General features: G+C 40.6%; 1 protein-coding gene across 3 annotated transcripts in view; it reads right to left on the minus strand.

Moving 5' to 3' along the window:
• MAP2K4 (mitogen-activated protein kinase kinase 4) overlaps nucleotides 1–16164 on the minus strand; it is a 105688-nt gene that overhangs the window by 72325 nt on the left and 17199 nt on the right. For all 3 annotated transcript variants that reach the window (XR_009530409.1, XM_060082085.1, XM_060082086.1), the window contains one exon: nucleotides 647–749. Coding sequence is in view for 2 of the 3 variants with exons in the window: in XM_060082085.1 (XP_059938068.1) it covers nucleotides 647–749 (103 nt within the window). In the remaining variant the exon portion in view is untranslated. The remainder of the gene's footprint in view (nucleotides 1–646; nucleotides 750–16164) is intronic.

Here is a 16164-nt window from a genome sequence, read left to right on the forward strand (position 1 = left end):
AACATTATTATTTAATACTTCACTTCACTTTGATTCAAAGGTTTCTGTAAAATATTATTATGGCGAGATTGTTTTAAATTAACTAATATATTTCTAATACTTTTCAGTAAAATGCTACAATATCATTTCTATTTTTTAATTTTAAAATATTAAGGGAATCAATTTTTAAAAAAATCACTGACATGTACACATTCTTTCAATCTACTATGACATGGAAAACTTATAGACACTCAGTATATTAAGAATGGAAATCTATTTTGTCACCTAGTAAGTGGGGATGATTTGTGCAGATCTACAGGAGAGTTAAGTTTTCTAAATACTACTTACAACTTAACTGGAAATCCAGAAGGAGAGGTAAAAATAGTATTCTCAGAGTTCAATAAGAGAGAAATTAAAACGATATAAATGTAACTGGATCTTCAGCTCTTCCTTTCCCTTCAAGTAAACTTTAAAAAGGAAAATTGTGTTTGCCTACTTCAGACTACAGAATCAACAGCTTTCTATTTGAGTTCAAACAGCAATATTTCAAATGGCCCAGAGGATAACAGAAATACCAACCCCTCAACTTGAAAAAATTCATAAAACATAATAACTTTAAAACCCTTGCTTGAGTTGAGCCTTTTATTTAATTACCAGGAATACTCACATGTGTGGGTTTTGAACTCCTGCAGGATTGGGATTCAGAGTAAACCTTGCTGTAGATTTGAAAGGTGGATTTGCAAAATTCAACTTCAGTGCTTTGCGTTTACCTAAGAAATAACAAATAAAAAGTAAAAGTTTCAAGTACTATAAAACAGGTAGGATTCTGAGGGCAAAAGAAATTCACACCAAAAGGCAGAAAATTTTGCTTTAACATATAATTAATATTTTGAAAGGTGGCAAAGAATTGCTCAGAATTAAGAAAAAGTAAATAAAAATGATCTAAAGTTGTTACTAACCACAAATCACTCATTATCTCCAAAACAACAGAAAACAATGCTCAGTGTTTCCAGTTTATATTCTTCAGAGATGCTAAGGCTTTTGTAAGTAAAAACACCACAATAAAAATCATTCCCCTCAGCAGATATACTGAAAAATACTAAAATATTAGCATCTTTTCAGTGTTACATTTTACTTCCTTAGTTTAATAAAAATCATTTTCCCTTGAATGTAATATAAACAACTGAGTTAAGAATATGAAGCATTCTGCAATCATAATGGCCTAAAAGCATTATGGTACAATCAACTTCAAGTTAATAACACAGGTATATCAAATAATCATTTTTGGGGAGGCAATTTCTTTGGTATGGGAAGGGAGAAAGTATCAATACCTTATATTATACCAAAAAAAAATGTCCTTTACAGAAAAGTCAGAAAATTCAGAAAAGATAAAGAAACAAAAATGTATAAAATATTATATATACACCTATAAATATATAGGGTTTTAAAAACTTATATGTACACTTAAAAGTCCAGTTACCCCAAAACAATCATTATCTATTGCACACTATTTTCTATACATAGATAGAGGCATTATTTTTTCCTCTACAATTAAAATTGGACCACAATACTGTTTTGTAACATGCTCTACTCACTGACCATATTTTTTTCTATGTCAATAAATCTTACAAAATCATTAATGCAGGGGTCTACTATATGGAAATTTTGTAACAGAGTTGGGTTTTCCCACATTTTTAGTGCACCTTGGTTTCATGTACATATTAAGGATACTTTTCCTAGCGCTCACTCTTCGCACTTTATTATACATATATCAATCAATACCTATTCCAACAACATCTCTGCCATCCAAGCACCTTCCCACCTCAATGGATTCAGAAAATGGATTAGAGGGCTCAACCTGTTCAGCCCGGTGCTTGCACGAGACGTGGAAGGCTGAGCATGCCACGCTAGTCGGACAGGACTGCAGGACAAGAGCTGGATCAGCTCTCAGGGATGGGCCTTTCTACAGGATAATGTCAGTTCCTAAGAAGCCCACTGTCAGACATAACCATAGTACAACATGAATTTTCCTCATAAGTTGCCCTTTGGGGTACCAAATTTTTTTTTTAATAATTTTTATTTGACTGCAAGTAGAGAAAGGATATTCAAACTATACATGCGAAAGGTACTCTACAAAAAATGGCAGATTATGGGCTTCCCTGGTGGCGCAGTGGTTGAGAGTCTGTCTGCCAATGCAGGGGACACGGGTTTGTGCCCCGGTTCGGGAAGATCCCACATGCCACGGAGCGGCTGGGCCCGTGAGCCATGGCCGCTGAGCCTGCGCATCCGGAGCCTGTGCTCTGCAATGGGAGAGGCCACAACAGTGAGAGGCCCGCGTACCGCAAAAAAAAAAAAAAGGCAGATTTGACTGTATTAAAAAAGCAAACTCTGTATTTACCAAAAAACCTTTAAAAAATTAAATGAAAACTTGGGAAAATCCTTATAATACAAAATCAGAAATTCTAAATATATAAAAACATCACACAAATCAAGAAAAAATAGAAAAATTGGCAAGGGTATGAAAAATTAAGCAAAATTGAGAAAGGGCCTCCCTGGTGGCGCAGTGGTTGAGAGTCCGCCTGCCGATGCAGGGGATACGGGTTCGTGCCCCGGTCTGGGAGGATCCCATATGCCGCGGAGCGGCTGGGCCCGTGAGCCATGGCCGCTGGGCATGCGCATCCGGAGCCTGTGCTCCGCAACGGGGGAGGCCACAACAGTGAGAGGCCCGCATACCGCAAAAAAAGAAAAAAAAAAAAAAAAAAAAAAAACAAAATTGAGAAAAAATTATGAAAGGTACTCGTAACCCCAAAAACAGTTAAAATTTTGGTTCATGTGAAATTGGGAAAGTTTATAGGTTTTATTTTGTACACATACTTTTTTTTTTTTTTTTTAATGATAACATGGTGATCAGAGTGACCAGGTAAAAGAATCACTAGCAAAATACACTGCTGGTAGAAAAGTAACCTCTGGTGAGAGGTTCAGCAATGTACAAGAAGCTTTAAATGAATATGTTCTTTCACTTCTTGGAAATCTGTCTTTAAGAAATACTTAAATACTTCGCAGGCCCTGCTAGATTCTGAAATTGCTTGGGACTGCTTGCTCACTCCTCTGGTCCTTCAGTTTTCTCCCTTTTTGAATGGGAATCTCCATCACTGTTATCCAATGCCTGATCCACCACTGTATTTTGGAAGCAGATAACTCATCTTCTAGCTACTAGGTTCACAGATGGAGAAGAATTTTGTGTCACAGTGGATCATACTCAAGAGTCTCACCCCATACCTGATTTAGATGCTTTTGATGATGAGATTTAGGACTGGTGAGCTGATGATGTCTAGATGAGGTCTGAATTTGAGCTGATGATGTAATGAGTTAAGACTTCTGGGGATGATGGAGGAGGGTGAATGTACTTTGCATGTGGGGCAGATGTGACTATATGGGGGCCAGAAGGCAGACTGTAGTGGACTGAAAAGGTGGCCCCCAAAGTACCAGAAGCTATGAATGTTACTTTATATAACAAAGTTTCTGGAGATACAACTGAGTTAAGGACCTTTGCAATCATAAATCTGAATGAGCTCAATGCTTACGAACTCCCCAAATCAAAAGCTGAACGCCACCTGCCACGTGTGTGTGTCTGAAACTACCTGGTACATCACCCATGTTCTCTATATGGTGAAAAGTGATAGAAGACTAAGATCAAATACTAACGATAATAACAGAACATAGAATCACTGTGAAAACTATCCAAAGAAAAACACCAAAATTGGCCCTCTCTTCAAAAGCCCAATTTGACAGGACAGTAGCTAACCTTCCCAGGCAAATAAAGTATGTTACTACAGTTAAAACGTACTCAAACTGTTCTTTTGAAAAGAAATATTTCTACCTAATACACACACACACACAGATTCCTTTGCACACTGCATTCACATTTAAACAAAAATAAATCGAGGTCTTTAAAGGATATTTACTGCATAAATGAACAAGCACACAAGTAACAGAATGTGACATAACTTACATAAATTAGACTTAAACACACTCTATACTTCAGAAACATCTGCAGCTATCTTGAAAACAGTCCAAGTATATATTCTGATCTCTCACCAACAAAATATGCCAAAGAATTCTATAAAAGTTCAAAGCCTCTGTAAGCAGCGATGACTCAGAGCCTGAGGTCGAGTTACACAGCCTGTTCTCAGCAGCACACCCCAACTGCCCAATGATGGTCAGTTTAAGAGGAACTCATACAGTGGTCAGCCTTGAGGAGGAGAAGGAACGCTCCAGAAAGTCCATCAAAGGTGAGATTCCGGGACAGGTAGAAGGAGGCAGCTTTTACAATACCTTAAAGGCTATTTCTGAATCTCTGTAGGCATGAGCCTTTTTGTTTGTTTAAGCATCTCTTCCTCTCCCATTCACTTTCTCTAACTAAGAACCTCTATTAGGTCTGGTCTTTCTCATCTTTACTTCTCTTTCTCAAGGGGCTCAAAAAACTAAACCCTAAAGGCAACCTGTCACCATGTATTCAGATATTTTTAATAACAAAACTACAAACAAATAGGATATTAGATCAATGTGGATTTTTTTCAAAAGCCTGCAACAACTTCCACAGGGAGAAATGGGTACAAGGAAATAAGCGATACTATAAATGGCCAGTGGAGATTTTTCGAAGCTAATAGGGAGTAAAATATTTGTACAAGTAATTTAAAGTGATTATCAAGAAAGACTATAAATCTGTGATTATAATTACCCCTTTGGTAAGACTGTCAGCAAATAATCAATTCCTAACCAGTCAACAGAGATAAACAGACCCTCCCCTTTAACTACAGTAGGATAGAAACAAAGTATGTCAAACATCTTAAATTATTCATATGGAAGAAGTTTCCCATCCAGAAGACTGTCTTTGTATACTTAAAACCCAAGTTCAGTGCCTGATACAGAAAATACTTTCAAATGTTCATTGATCTGGGAATAAATTTGACATGGAAAGACTCAGACAACTATAGTGTGGGTTAAATTAGCTAGAATAAGTTTCTGTTGTTTGCACCCAAGAACACTGACTGATAAGGAAAACAGTATTTGTCCTCATCCCACCACATTTCCGAAGCGCTGCTGTATCCTTTGGGGCAATACTGCCTAACTTTTTTCATGCCATAGCTTACACAGAAAATGAGGACATTTGTTCAACACAGCGAGAGAATCAAAATCATAGCTGGCCCGAAAGCTGGCCGAGGTGTTTCAGCAGCCTCAGGCCCCACTCAGCCACTCCGAGGACTGAAGGGCCAGCCTTTCTGCATCACCCTTGAAATTCTGGTTTCAGAGCTCCGCCTTAAGAGAACACCAGTAATATTTACACAGACTTTTCCATATCATGAATATGCAATTTCTTCCTCACAGTTCTCATGAGAGGAACGTTCCTAAGCATGGGATCTTCAAGAATACTCAGAACCATGATTCTGAAGAAGGATTTGTCCAAGTACATCCATACTCACTACAGCCTAGGAATACCTTTTGCTCTAATTCTGACCACAGAACAACTCAGACTCACAGAATATTGAAGCCAAAAGGAAGACATCTTTCAGCTTTCAGACCACTGTGGGTTATGTGGTAGATTGTTACAAAAATAGCCACCAATGAATCACAGCTCCCTGTGTCCACGCCTCTTTGCAATGTGACTTTGCTGCTCTTCCCATCAACAGGTGGCATCCATTTCTCTCTCTCTTGAATCTGGGCAGGCCTTGGGACTTGCTTTGACCAGAATAATAGAGCAGAAGGGATGCTATATGACGTCCAAAGCTAAGCCTTATGAGCCCTTGCAGTCTGCACTCTCACCCTCTTGGAAAGCTACCGAGACTAAATGGAAAGCAGTTCAGTCAGGCTTCCTTGATGCTGAAAGAGCACATGGAGAGGCCCAGAAGTCCCAGCTACCCCACTGAGCTGAGACCGCCCCAACAGACCCACTAGCTGAATGCAGACATGTGAGTAACAAACAGAATCATGAAAAATTAAACAGCTGCTCTTTCAAGCCACTACTCACATGCTAAAGGAGCTGGGTAGAAACAATGAAAAAGCGATCAGAACCAGTCCCTCTGAAGGAGCTCCTACCACCACCACAGGGGACTCCCCTGACCCAAGCACAGGAGAAAGTGGGAACTTGAACTACAATGGACAAATCACTCATATGATACCAAGTATTCCAAGCATCCCACCAGGGGTGGGGGAAAAAGAATTGCCTTAAATTCTCATTTCTCCCTTGGCTCTAACTCTGAGTACCTAATTTTCAAAACAGAAAGAGTATCCAGAATAATTTTTTAAATTATATGTAATCACCGGAAAAGAGGAAGACAATTCCAACCATGCAACCTCAAACAATTTCAGAAATGAGGAAATAAAGTGGTAGACAAGAACTTACTTTCATTCCCTTTTCTGCCTAAATTACTACCGTGACAAGTGCCCTAACTTATTTCATAAGCTCGAGAGAATAAGAGAGGAAGGATGTTGACTTGCAGTTAGAAGAAATGGGCAACTCTGTACATTTTAGACTTGCAATCTCAGGCCTTCCAAGTAGTAAATGAGCTACTACCAGCTAATATTATATTACTCCTCCTCTGCCAGCCTTTGGTACATCAGGGTGAGCAATTTCCAAAACTTCACAAAATCTCACTTAGAACACTGAACTCTCATCAGTAAAATAGAACACCGTCATTCATCCATGCAGCTAAGCATTTTGGAAACTGGACAGCGCTGAGTTTAAGAAACCAACAGCCCCTTTCGCACATTTTGACACTTTTGTGTGTGAGATAGATTTGGGGGAAGTCCAGTGTAATAAGTTACATAGCCATAGGTGCAGAAATATCACACTTATACACAAGGTGGTTTGCCAGGCAGTGGGGACAAAAGGATAGACAAGGTAGTGACATAATTACAAAGACTATCTTCTTTGGCATCCTGCCAAAATTAAAAAGGAACATGGTGGGAGGAAGTTAAAGGGTAGGAATAGGGGGGAAAAAGTACTTTTGCTAGATGCTAAATGACCACCAATGAAATACTGATAAAGATAAAAAGAGGGATATTTCTGTGGTCTAGTAATTCACACATCTGTAAAACCAAGATAAAAACCACCCCTTACTTGGCAGAACTACTGTGGTGAGGACTAATATGAGCCAGATGTCTATCACCAGCAAACACACATAACTCCTCAGACTAAACTAGCCAATTCCTGACTACTCCAAACTCTTCAAAAACACCCAGGGAGCAATGTAATTCAGGAAGACCCTCTTGGCATTACCAAGACAGCACAGATGTCAAGGCTTTACTGAGATAAACAGGGCTTGAGATGCCTGTCCACACAGTCACGCAGACAGAATCAAACATTCTGTTGAGCAGCATCTTGGCTTTGGATCGCCATGGTCCCAAGCTCTCCTGTGAGGTCCCCAGGTTCACTGAGGGGCAAAGAGGAAATCCTTCTGTCTGAACTACAAAGCCCCAGCTGAAATCATTACCTTCCGAAATGACAAGCTGCGAGAGAATATAAGGGCCTTACTGATCAATAGGACAGCAAATATCCCAATTAGAAAATACACAAGGAGCATGAAAAGGTAATTAACAAAAGAAGGAATACGAACAGAACAGAAATAAACCATTAACATGAAAAAATTATCAAATTCTTCTAGCTCTCCAAAAAATTAAAATTCATTTTTTGCCTTTAATACCACACATAAATAAAGAGTCCTAATATGAATGTTAACAAAGGGTATGAGAAGCAGCATCCCTTCAGAACTTGTCAGAGCTGTATTTTTACACCATCTGTGGTTAGGTGATGCCCACCTTGCCCACTACACCCTAAGTTTCAGGGGTGCAGAAACCATTTCTCATGTGCCTCAATGTCTAGAATTACACCAGACACATAAATCCTTAGCACTTCTTCAGTAAACAAAAGGACACAGACAAATGAATGAACAAACAAAGCACTGCTGTGAGATAAACTGGTTCACTTTCTCCATAAAAAGGGCCATACCTAGCAAACATCTCAAAATGTCTTTACGGCCAACCCATTCCTAAGAATTTATCCTTTAGGAAGTTAAAGGCTATGAAAAGAAAGTTATTCAAAGCAGAGACATCTGTGTTAGATTAGTTACAAAAATTATGGCACACCCGTAATTGGAATACTACACTACTACCAAGAAAACACACCATAAAGACTACTGACATTAGAACTAACTTTAACAGTGAGAGTTCTTTTTGTGTGTGTGTGTGTGGTACACGGGCCTCTCACTGTTGTGGCCTCTCCCGTTGCAGAGCACAGGCTCCGGACGTGCAGGCTCAGCGGCCATGGCTCACGGGCCCAGCCGCTCCGTGGCATGTGGGATCTTCCCGGACTGGGGCACGAACCCGCGTCCCCTGCATCGGCAGGCGGACTCTCAACCACTGTGCCACCAGGGAAGCCCAAGAGTTCTTTTTTAATCAGGCAATAAGTAATGTGTCTGATAAATTGTCATTTTAGTAAAGCACATGTGCATATGATAATCTATAGTACACACACAGGCCACATTCTCCAGAATATCACTGGTGATTAATTCAAAGTGCTAGAATTATCAGTGACTTTTCTTTTTCTACTTTTCTGGTTTTCAGCACTAAGCGTTTTTTGTCTGTTTTAATTATAGTCTCCTTGCTCCTCACATCAGAGTCTTCTAATCTGTTCTCTAAACCTAATCTTACTGAGCCCTAGAGAACAAGTAAAAAAAAATGGCCTTAAAAGTACAAGTACGCGGGGCTTCCCTGGTGGCACAGTGGCTGAGAGGCCGCCTGCCGATGCAGGGGACACGGGTTCATGCCCCAGTCCAGGAAGATCCCACGTGCCGCGGAGCGGCTGGGCCCGTGAGCCATGGCCGCTGAGCCTGCGCGTCCGGAGCCTGTGCTCCGCAACGGGAGAGGCCACAACAGTGAGAGGCCCGCGTACCGCAAAAAAAAAAACCCAAAAAAAACAAGTACACATAGGCACTCTGATATACCTGCTAATACAACTTGGACATAGCCATACCACTATCATCTTGTAATATTTCATAAGTTATATCATTTGAGATTTTTCAAGGTATATGAATCAGCTAAGTTAACAATAGTTTAATCTCCAACAAAACAGGAAAACACAACCCCCCCCCCACATACACACAATGCCATGCTCCTGCCTGTGCAAGCACAGCCTCCATAGGAATCTAAGAGTGGGAATTCCAGTTACACACCCACCTTGAGAAGGTTCCAAATGGATACTCAAAAGGTGGCAGCCATACTGTCAGCACACCTCCACCCCCAGTTTAGGGGAGAAGAGGAAGACGTGCTAATAATTCTGAGTCCTTCACGTGCCCGCACTCTCTTTTATCATCAGCCTTCACAGTCCTTGTACAAAAGGCCTAACCCACTACACACCTTCACTACTTCCCTTCACAGAGAAGCTCAGCGGCCACACGCAGCGCTGACAATCCTAATCCTAGTCAGGGAGGGGAGTGTTTGCAGCACAGCAAGTCAGTAAAGATCCCCAGCACCTTGTCTAGCTCAGAACACTTTACATCCATGTAATGCCCCAAACTCAGCCAAATCCACATGGCATTTTTGTTCTTAAGCTTCAAATCCGTGAACATGTCAACAGGGGCCCCATGGAGACAAGTGACACGCAAACACTGTGTTGACCAACTCCAACCAAACTTTCTATGCAGATGGTCTGTGGTCTCTTCTCCTGTGATGTGCAGGCCTCCCAATCGGACCCTTCAACATTCTAATGAAACTCCTCATCAGCTCCCCAAAGGTTTAGGTTACTGTCTCACCACGCACCCAGAGCAAGATGTTAGGATTTCTGGAAAACCATCCACATAAGGAGTCTTCCTTGTTGGTAGCTCTCTTTCTAGTGGGACAAGGCACATAATATGCAAACTTAGGAAAACCATGTCAAGAAAAGTCGTGAAGCTTGTTCCAGTTTTCGTCCATACCTCGAGCCCATGCTGCAGCTCTGTGGAGGCACAGGCCACACGCTATGTTCTCACGGCGGCTTGCTTGAGCTCTAACGAGAAGCCAGAGTGCCCACTGCGCTTATATCACGTACACTCTCCCTGCTCGGCAAACCCACAGCATCCTGCCGTCATCATTTTAACACCCCACCATCCAGAAATGAAATAAGCTCGTTAACCATATTTTCTAATAATACCATCAGTATTTTTTCAATCAGTGCTTCAAACCTTTTTTATATGTACCTCGGTGTTAAGAAAAGCACAGGTGCACAACACAATGAAGGAAAAACAAGGCTGTTCTTGGCTAAGCACCACTGACCTAGAGCTCTAGTGAGTGGCTCCAGGCCACAGGGCAAGGAGATGAATATTTCAGCCAACAGCAGTGCCCAAGTTGGGGAGCTACTAAAACAACCAGATCTGACTTCTTCTTAAAGAGTTTACTTAGAATAATATTATTAACCACACAACAAAGCCAGATTTTTATCAAATGTTAATTTCCTCCCTTATCTAATTTCTTTCCTCATCTGCCCAAAATACCAATAAGGATTCCCACACAGTCATAAATAATTAACTCTTCTAGACTCAATCCTATAAGTTAGCAAGTAGATTAGGATACAGAAAGCTGTATTTTTTACAGACAGTTTAGCATCATACTAGAGGTGCCACTTTAGTCCTAGCAGACAGGACATCTTGATCCTTTTCACAACAGAAAATCAACCATCCACTGGCCAAAGTGATAGTGGGTACCCACTCTTCTTTCCAGGTAACTATAGATTAGCCTGTCTAGAAAGCTTACTGATTCAAAGATATGTGTCTATTACATGCAGGTAGTTTTGCTACAGACATTGTCTGTGATATAATAAAAAATATATTTGGTATTTGTTGGAGGTTCCTGGCACAGAGCTCCTACAACCCTTGGAATTTCCTAAGTGATGAGCATCTTTATTATGCATAACAAGCCTCCTTCCACTATATCAGAGTTTTTGCTTATTAGGTGGGGGTGGGGAGAACCTCCAAAACTCCAGGATGGGAGGGCTAGTCTCCAGAAAAAACAGTCAAGTGATCAGAGGGTTATAACTTCCAGCCCCACCCACTAACCTCCATGTAAGGCAGAGGGTCTGGAGATCGAGTTCAATCCCCAAAGGCCAACGATTTAATCAATCATACCTATGTAATGAAAGTTTCATAAAAACTCCTAAAGATGAGCTAGGGGAGCTTCCTGGCTGGTAAACACATCAAAGTGCTAGAAAGATGACAAGCCCAGAGAAGGTGTGCAAGCTCTGCACCTCCTCTCTCTCCACACCTTGCCCTATGCATCTCTTCTATTTGGCTGTTCCTGAGTTACATGTTTCTAATAAATTGGTAAACATAAGTAAAGTGTTTTCCTGAGTTCTGTGAGCTATTCTAGCAAATAAGTGAACCTGGGGGCGGTGGGTAAGGGAACCCTGTAATCTGCAGTCAGCCAAGCAGAAGCGTGAGTAGCCTCGGCACCCCATTTGCAGCTGGATCTGAAGTCAGGGCAGCTTTATGGGGCCGAACCCTTTAACTTGTGAGATCTGATGCTAACTCCAGGTAGATAGTGTCAGAATTGAATTGAATTGTTGGGCACCCAACTGACACTGGAAAATTGCTTGCAGTCAGAAAACACCTCAGAGTGGCAAAATGTGAAACACTGAGAAGTGAGGACTATTAAGATTTCCTAAAGGCAAAAGAAGTCAGTTTCAAGAAATAAATCTTTCCTTATTTCCATTAATACCTGTAATTGATTTTTTATGCTATCCAAACCTATAAGCAAGCCTGCAGCTTGCACCACCTAAAGCAGAAGGGAAGCTTTATTTCAAAGATGACTTCCCCAATTCTCAAACACCATGAGTAGTTCAGCGATAATTTAATAACTGCAGAGGAGGGGCAAAAAGCCCCACATTATACAATTTTCAACTAGTCACCGAGAGCATACCACCTTTGTTATATAACAACCCCTTGCTTCTTCGGGAACACAGTCAGCATCTGAACATAAGCATTCTCATATTCATCTGGATGACTTTTGACCACTGGAAATTAGATTTAGCACTCTGGTGACTTTCCATAAAAAAAGCACCTGCGTATCACAGGAACTCAAATATTTCTTGAATAAATGAATAATCCAAGCTCAAGTTTTGATTTAACACCTTTAGGACAAACAGTTTCACTCAGACATCTTGACTGGGGGTTTTATCCATACTTCCCAATAGATCTAATTAGTTGCTTCTTTTGTTCTCATTAATCGAAAGATGCGTAACTAGAAGTTAAATAGGTTCTCTGAAAAAGTTAGCCAGCAAGCTTCAACGAGAGAAACGCTCCTAACTATAGAACTTCATGACACATGGATTAATCGGCCATCCTCTGGCTTTAAAAAAAGATAGCTGGCATTTTTAACTGACTTGTGTTGCATGGCTTGTGATCATCTTTTATACACTCAACCAACTTTTTCCATTTCAGTTCTGTATTACCCTATACATCTTTTTAAAGAAATTTTAAGTAATAATTCACAATCCAAATTTAAATTCATATCCAACTGTGTTACTACCAAAGCAAATAACAGAGGTGGAAAACGAATCAGCATCTTCCATACAAAGCTAATATTGTATATGTATAAGCAATAACTACAGCACTATTATACTCCTCTCACCAACATCCAAATAGCTTCTTTGTACCCCACAGAATAATCCTTCCCAATTTAAAAAAAAAACATTAAGATGTGACTAACACTTTCACTTTTCAGTGGACACAATTAAGTACTATTTGTTGCCCATAAATGTATTCTATAAATTAAGGTTTTTAAAAGGTTAGAATAAAGTAAGATTAATAAAGAGAGTTAAACGGCACTCAAAGAGGATATATTGCACCCTATCTACTTTCTGAATATACAGTACATGAGAGTATCCTGACTGAAATGTCTCTGATTTGTTATTTACAAATTGTGCAAGGTCAAATCAGTGTTAGAAGATCACCACGTGGAGACTTTAATAGTGTAGTTACAAGACGGGTGACTCAACAGGGATAGTGAAATGGGAGAGTTGCTTAAGACAGCTGGAATCTGGTTTGGGACTTTTAAAGATCTCTTGATCTCTGGTGAAGTCAAAGAACCAGTGGGTATGTGAGACCAGTTCTGCCAAATTAAGATCAGTCCCAAACCGGATTCCACCTTTGCTCATTAATTTATATTCAGTGATTAGAATGCTCAGGTCCTTCAAGCATTATCTTGCCAGTACTTGGGAACCAGAGATAGTCATCAAAAGGCAGTTTGGTGAGACGAGAAGTAAATAGGAGTTCTCATCCAAGATATAAAAAACACGTGAACTACTTGTGTTCCAGTTGGCAATTACCTTCTCAGTGACTGGTATGTACTTGTCCAACAGGTGTCATTCTTCACCTTTTAGTAGTGACAATTTCTTAAGCAACTCTTGTATTTCACTAACCCTGTTCAGTCACGTACTTCATATCCTTCAGCACTGGTGCAGTTAAGTCATAGATGATCAATGCAATAATTTGCTTTTGATAGTATGCCCCAAACACAAACTTTGTTTCTTGGTTGACAACAGCAACTATTTGCAGAGCCCACAAACGTTTAGAAACACAAGTTAACCAGTCCCGAATGAAAGAATTAATCTAGACAAAAATCACTGATGGTAGCCAGAACCATCAGGTGAAAGGCTGATGGGGAACTTTATTCCACATGAAACACACTGAAGGCACCAAAGCCCACGGATCAATCTTAACAAGAGCTGCAACCAGAAATCATATGCCTCCTGATGTGACGCAACAAAAAATACACAGCACAGGGGCTTCCCTGGTGGCACAGTGGTTGAGAGTCCGCCTGCCGATGCAGGGGACGCGGGTTTGTGCCCCGGTCCGGGAGGATCCCACATGCCGCAGAGCAGCTGGGCCCGTGAGCCATGGTCGCTGAGCCTGTGCGTCCGGAGCCTGTGCTCCACAGCGGGAGAGGCCACAGCAGTGAGAGGCCTGCGTACCGCAAAAAAAAAAAAAAATACACAGCACCACCTACCAAGTGTTCTTGCCAAAAATTTGAATATCTATGTGATCAAAGCCCTTATTTCTAACTACAAATTAACAGGAAATACAGGGCAATGTGAAGCACTAATTACTAAAAGGATGTAATCAGCCAAATCCAAAATGTGCAAAATGCTACAAAAAACATGACCCATTTTTTTTCAGTGAATAAATGGCAAGAAAAAAGGAGAGAAGAGGTAACTACTTTAAAGAAAGTTGAGACATATGAACCAAATGCAGTATGTGTGTGGACCTTGTTGAGACGTCAACTTGGAACAAATCAGCTGTAAATAAGGCATCTGTAGGGCATTTGAGGAAATCTGAACATTGAGTGGGTATCTGATAATATTGTTTTGTTTATTTAACAGTTTGATAATGGCATTAAAGTTATGTATTTAAGAGTCCTTATCACTTAAAAGATGTGTGACAAACACATTTGTGGATGAAATCATGATAATCAGAATCAGCTTTAAAATTTTTTAGTAGAGATAGGTGGAGGGAGGAGGAACAAGTGAAATAAAATTGGCCATATGCTGGCAATTGTTGAAGCCATGTAATGGGTACATGGGGTTCACTATACTATTCTAAGTTTGAAAACTTCTATCATTAAACGTTTTTTAAAAATTAAATAATGTGCTTTCTTCCCCCCCTAACTATAACAAAGTAGGAGGGACATAAATCTGAAGACATCAATTCGTCTTTAAGAGCCTGTACACAAATCTGTCCTCACACAGCGCATGGCCACCTTGTTCACTGACTCCCCAGTCTCCTGACCTACTCTTCTTGGTCAGCTGTTCCCCAGACACACAAGTCGTTTGAGAATCCCAAAGCAATCCATTCTCTGCATCTGTCTAGGCCAGAATAATTCTGATTTTTTGAAAATACTTTCTCCCTAGTGGTAGATCCCTCTCTCCCTAGCTTTGGAGCCACAAGAAGGAATCTTTCCACTTAATGTTCAGTCAGGCTTGTTAGATAACGTTTTGAAACTCTCCAGGGCCAGAAAATCAAAAATGATATATAAATGTATGTCCAGATCTCATGACAATTTTCAAGTGAAGACTCCTCAAAAGCCATTTGGTTTAGAAAATCATTCCTATGAGTGCTCACCGCTTTCTTTCAAGAATCAATAGAACGGGCCTCCCTGGTGGCGCAGTGGTTGAGAGTCCGCCTGCCGATGCAGGGGATACGGGTTCGTGCCCCGGTCTGGGAGGATCCCATATGCCGCGGAGCGGCTGGGCCCGTGAGCCATGGCCGCTGGGCCTGCGCATCCGGAGCCTGTGCTCCGCAACGGGAGAGGCCACAACAGTGAGAGGCCCGCATACCGCAAAAAAAAAAAAAAAAAAAAAAAAAAAAAAAAAAAGAATCAATAGAACACTATGGTTTATAACATGTAACCTGTGACCAAACCAAGGTCACACAGTCTGCTACTCCTTAGCTGTATGACTTTAGAAAACTCCCTTAACCTTTCTGTGCTTCCGTTCCTCATCTATAATAACTATTATACCTACTTCATAAGATTGTTGGAAGAAATAAAGAGTTAATAACTTACTTAGATAATTTAAATAAAGTGATAGATTAGATAAGATAAATAAAAAGCTTAGATCTAGAGTTTGGCACACGGTAAATGAGAGTTATCTGTTGTTATCATTTCAACCACATAGTCTGTCTCTACATGTTCAATTTCTCAAAGAACATAAACTTCTTCAGAGTAGGCTCTAGATTTAATCCATCTTTTTTTTTTTTTTTTTTTTCTTTTTGCGGTATGTGGGCCTCTCACTGCTGTGGCCTCTCCCGTTGCGGAGCACAGGCTCCGGATGCGCAGGCCCAGCGGCCATGGCTCACGGGCCCAGCCGCTCCGCGGCATATGGGATCCTCCCAGACCGGGGCACGAACCCGCATCCCCTGCATCGGCAGGCGGACTCTTAACCACTTGCGCCACCAGGGAGGCCCTTTTTTTTTTTTTTTTTTTTTTTCTTTTTTAATCCATCTTTAAAGACCCCAGTGCCTCTTACCATTAGCAGTATAGATATGTTTGTTAAATGTTATATTTGTGTCTCTGTTTATTTAACCTTTTAAGAGGTTCTCTGAAGGGGAGTAAATATGTATACACTTGATTTTCACTTCTGATTAATGTTCACTGATTTCT

The sequence above is a fragment of the Mesoplodon densirostris genome, chromosome 18 (genome assembly GCF_025265405.1).
Source record: "Mesoplodon densirostris isolate mMesDen1 chromosome 18, mMesDen1 primary haplotype, whole genome shotgun sequence".
Lineage (NCBI taxonomy): Eukaryota > Metazoa > Chordata > Mammalia > Artiodactyla > Ziphiidae > Mesoplodon > Mesoplodon densirostris.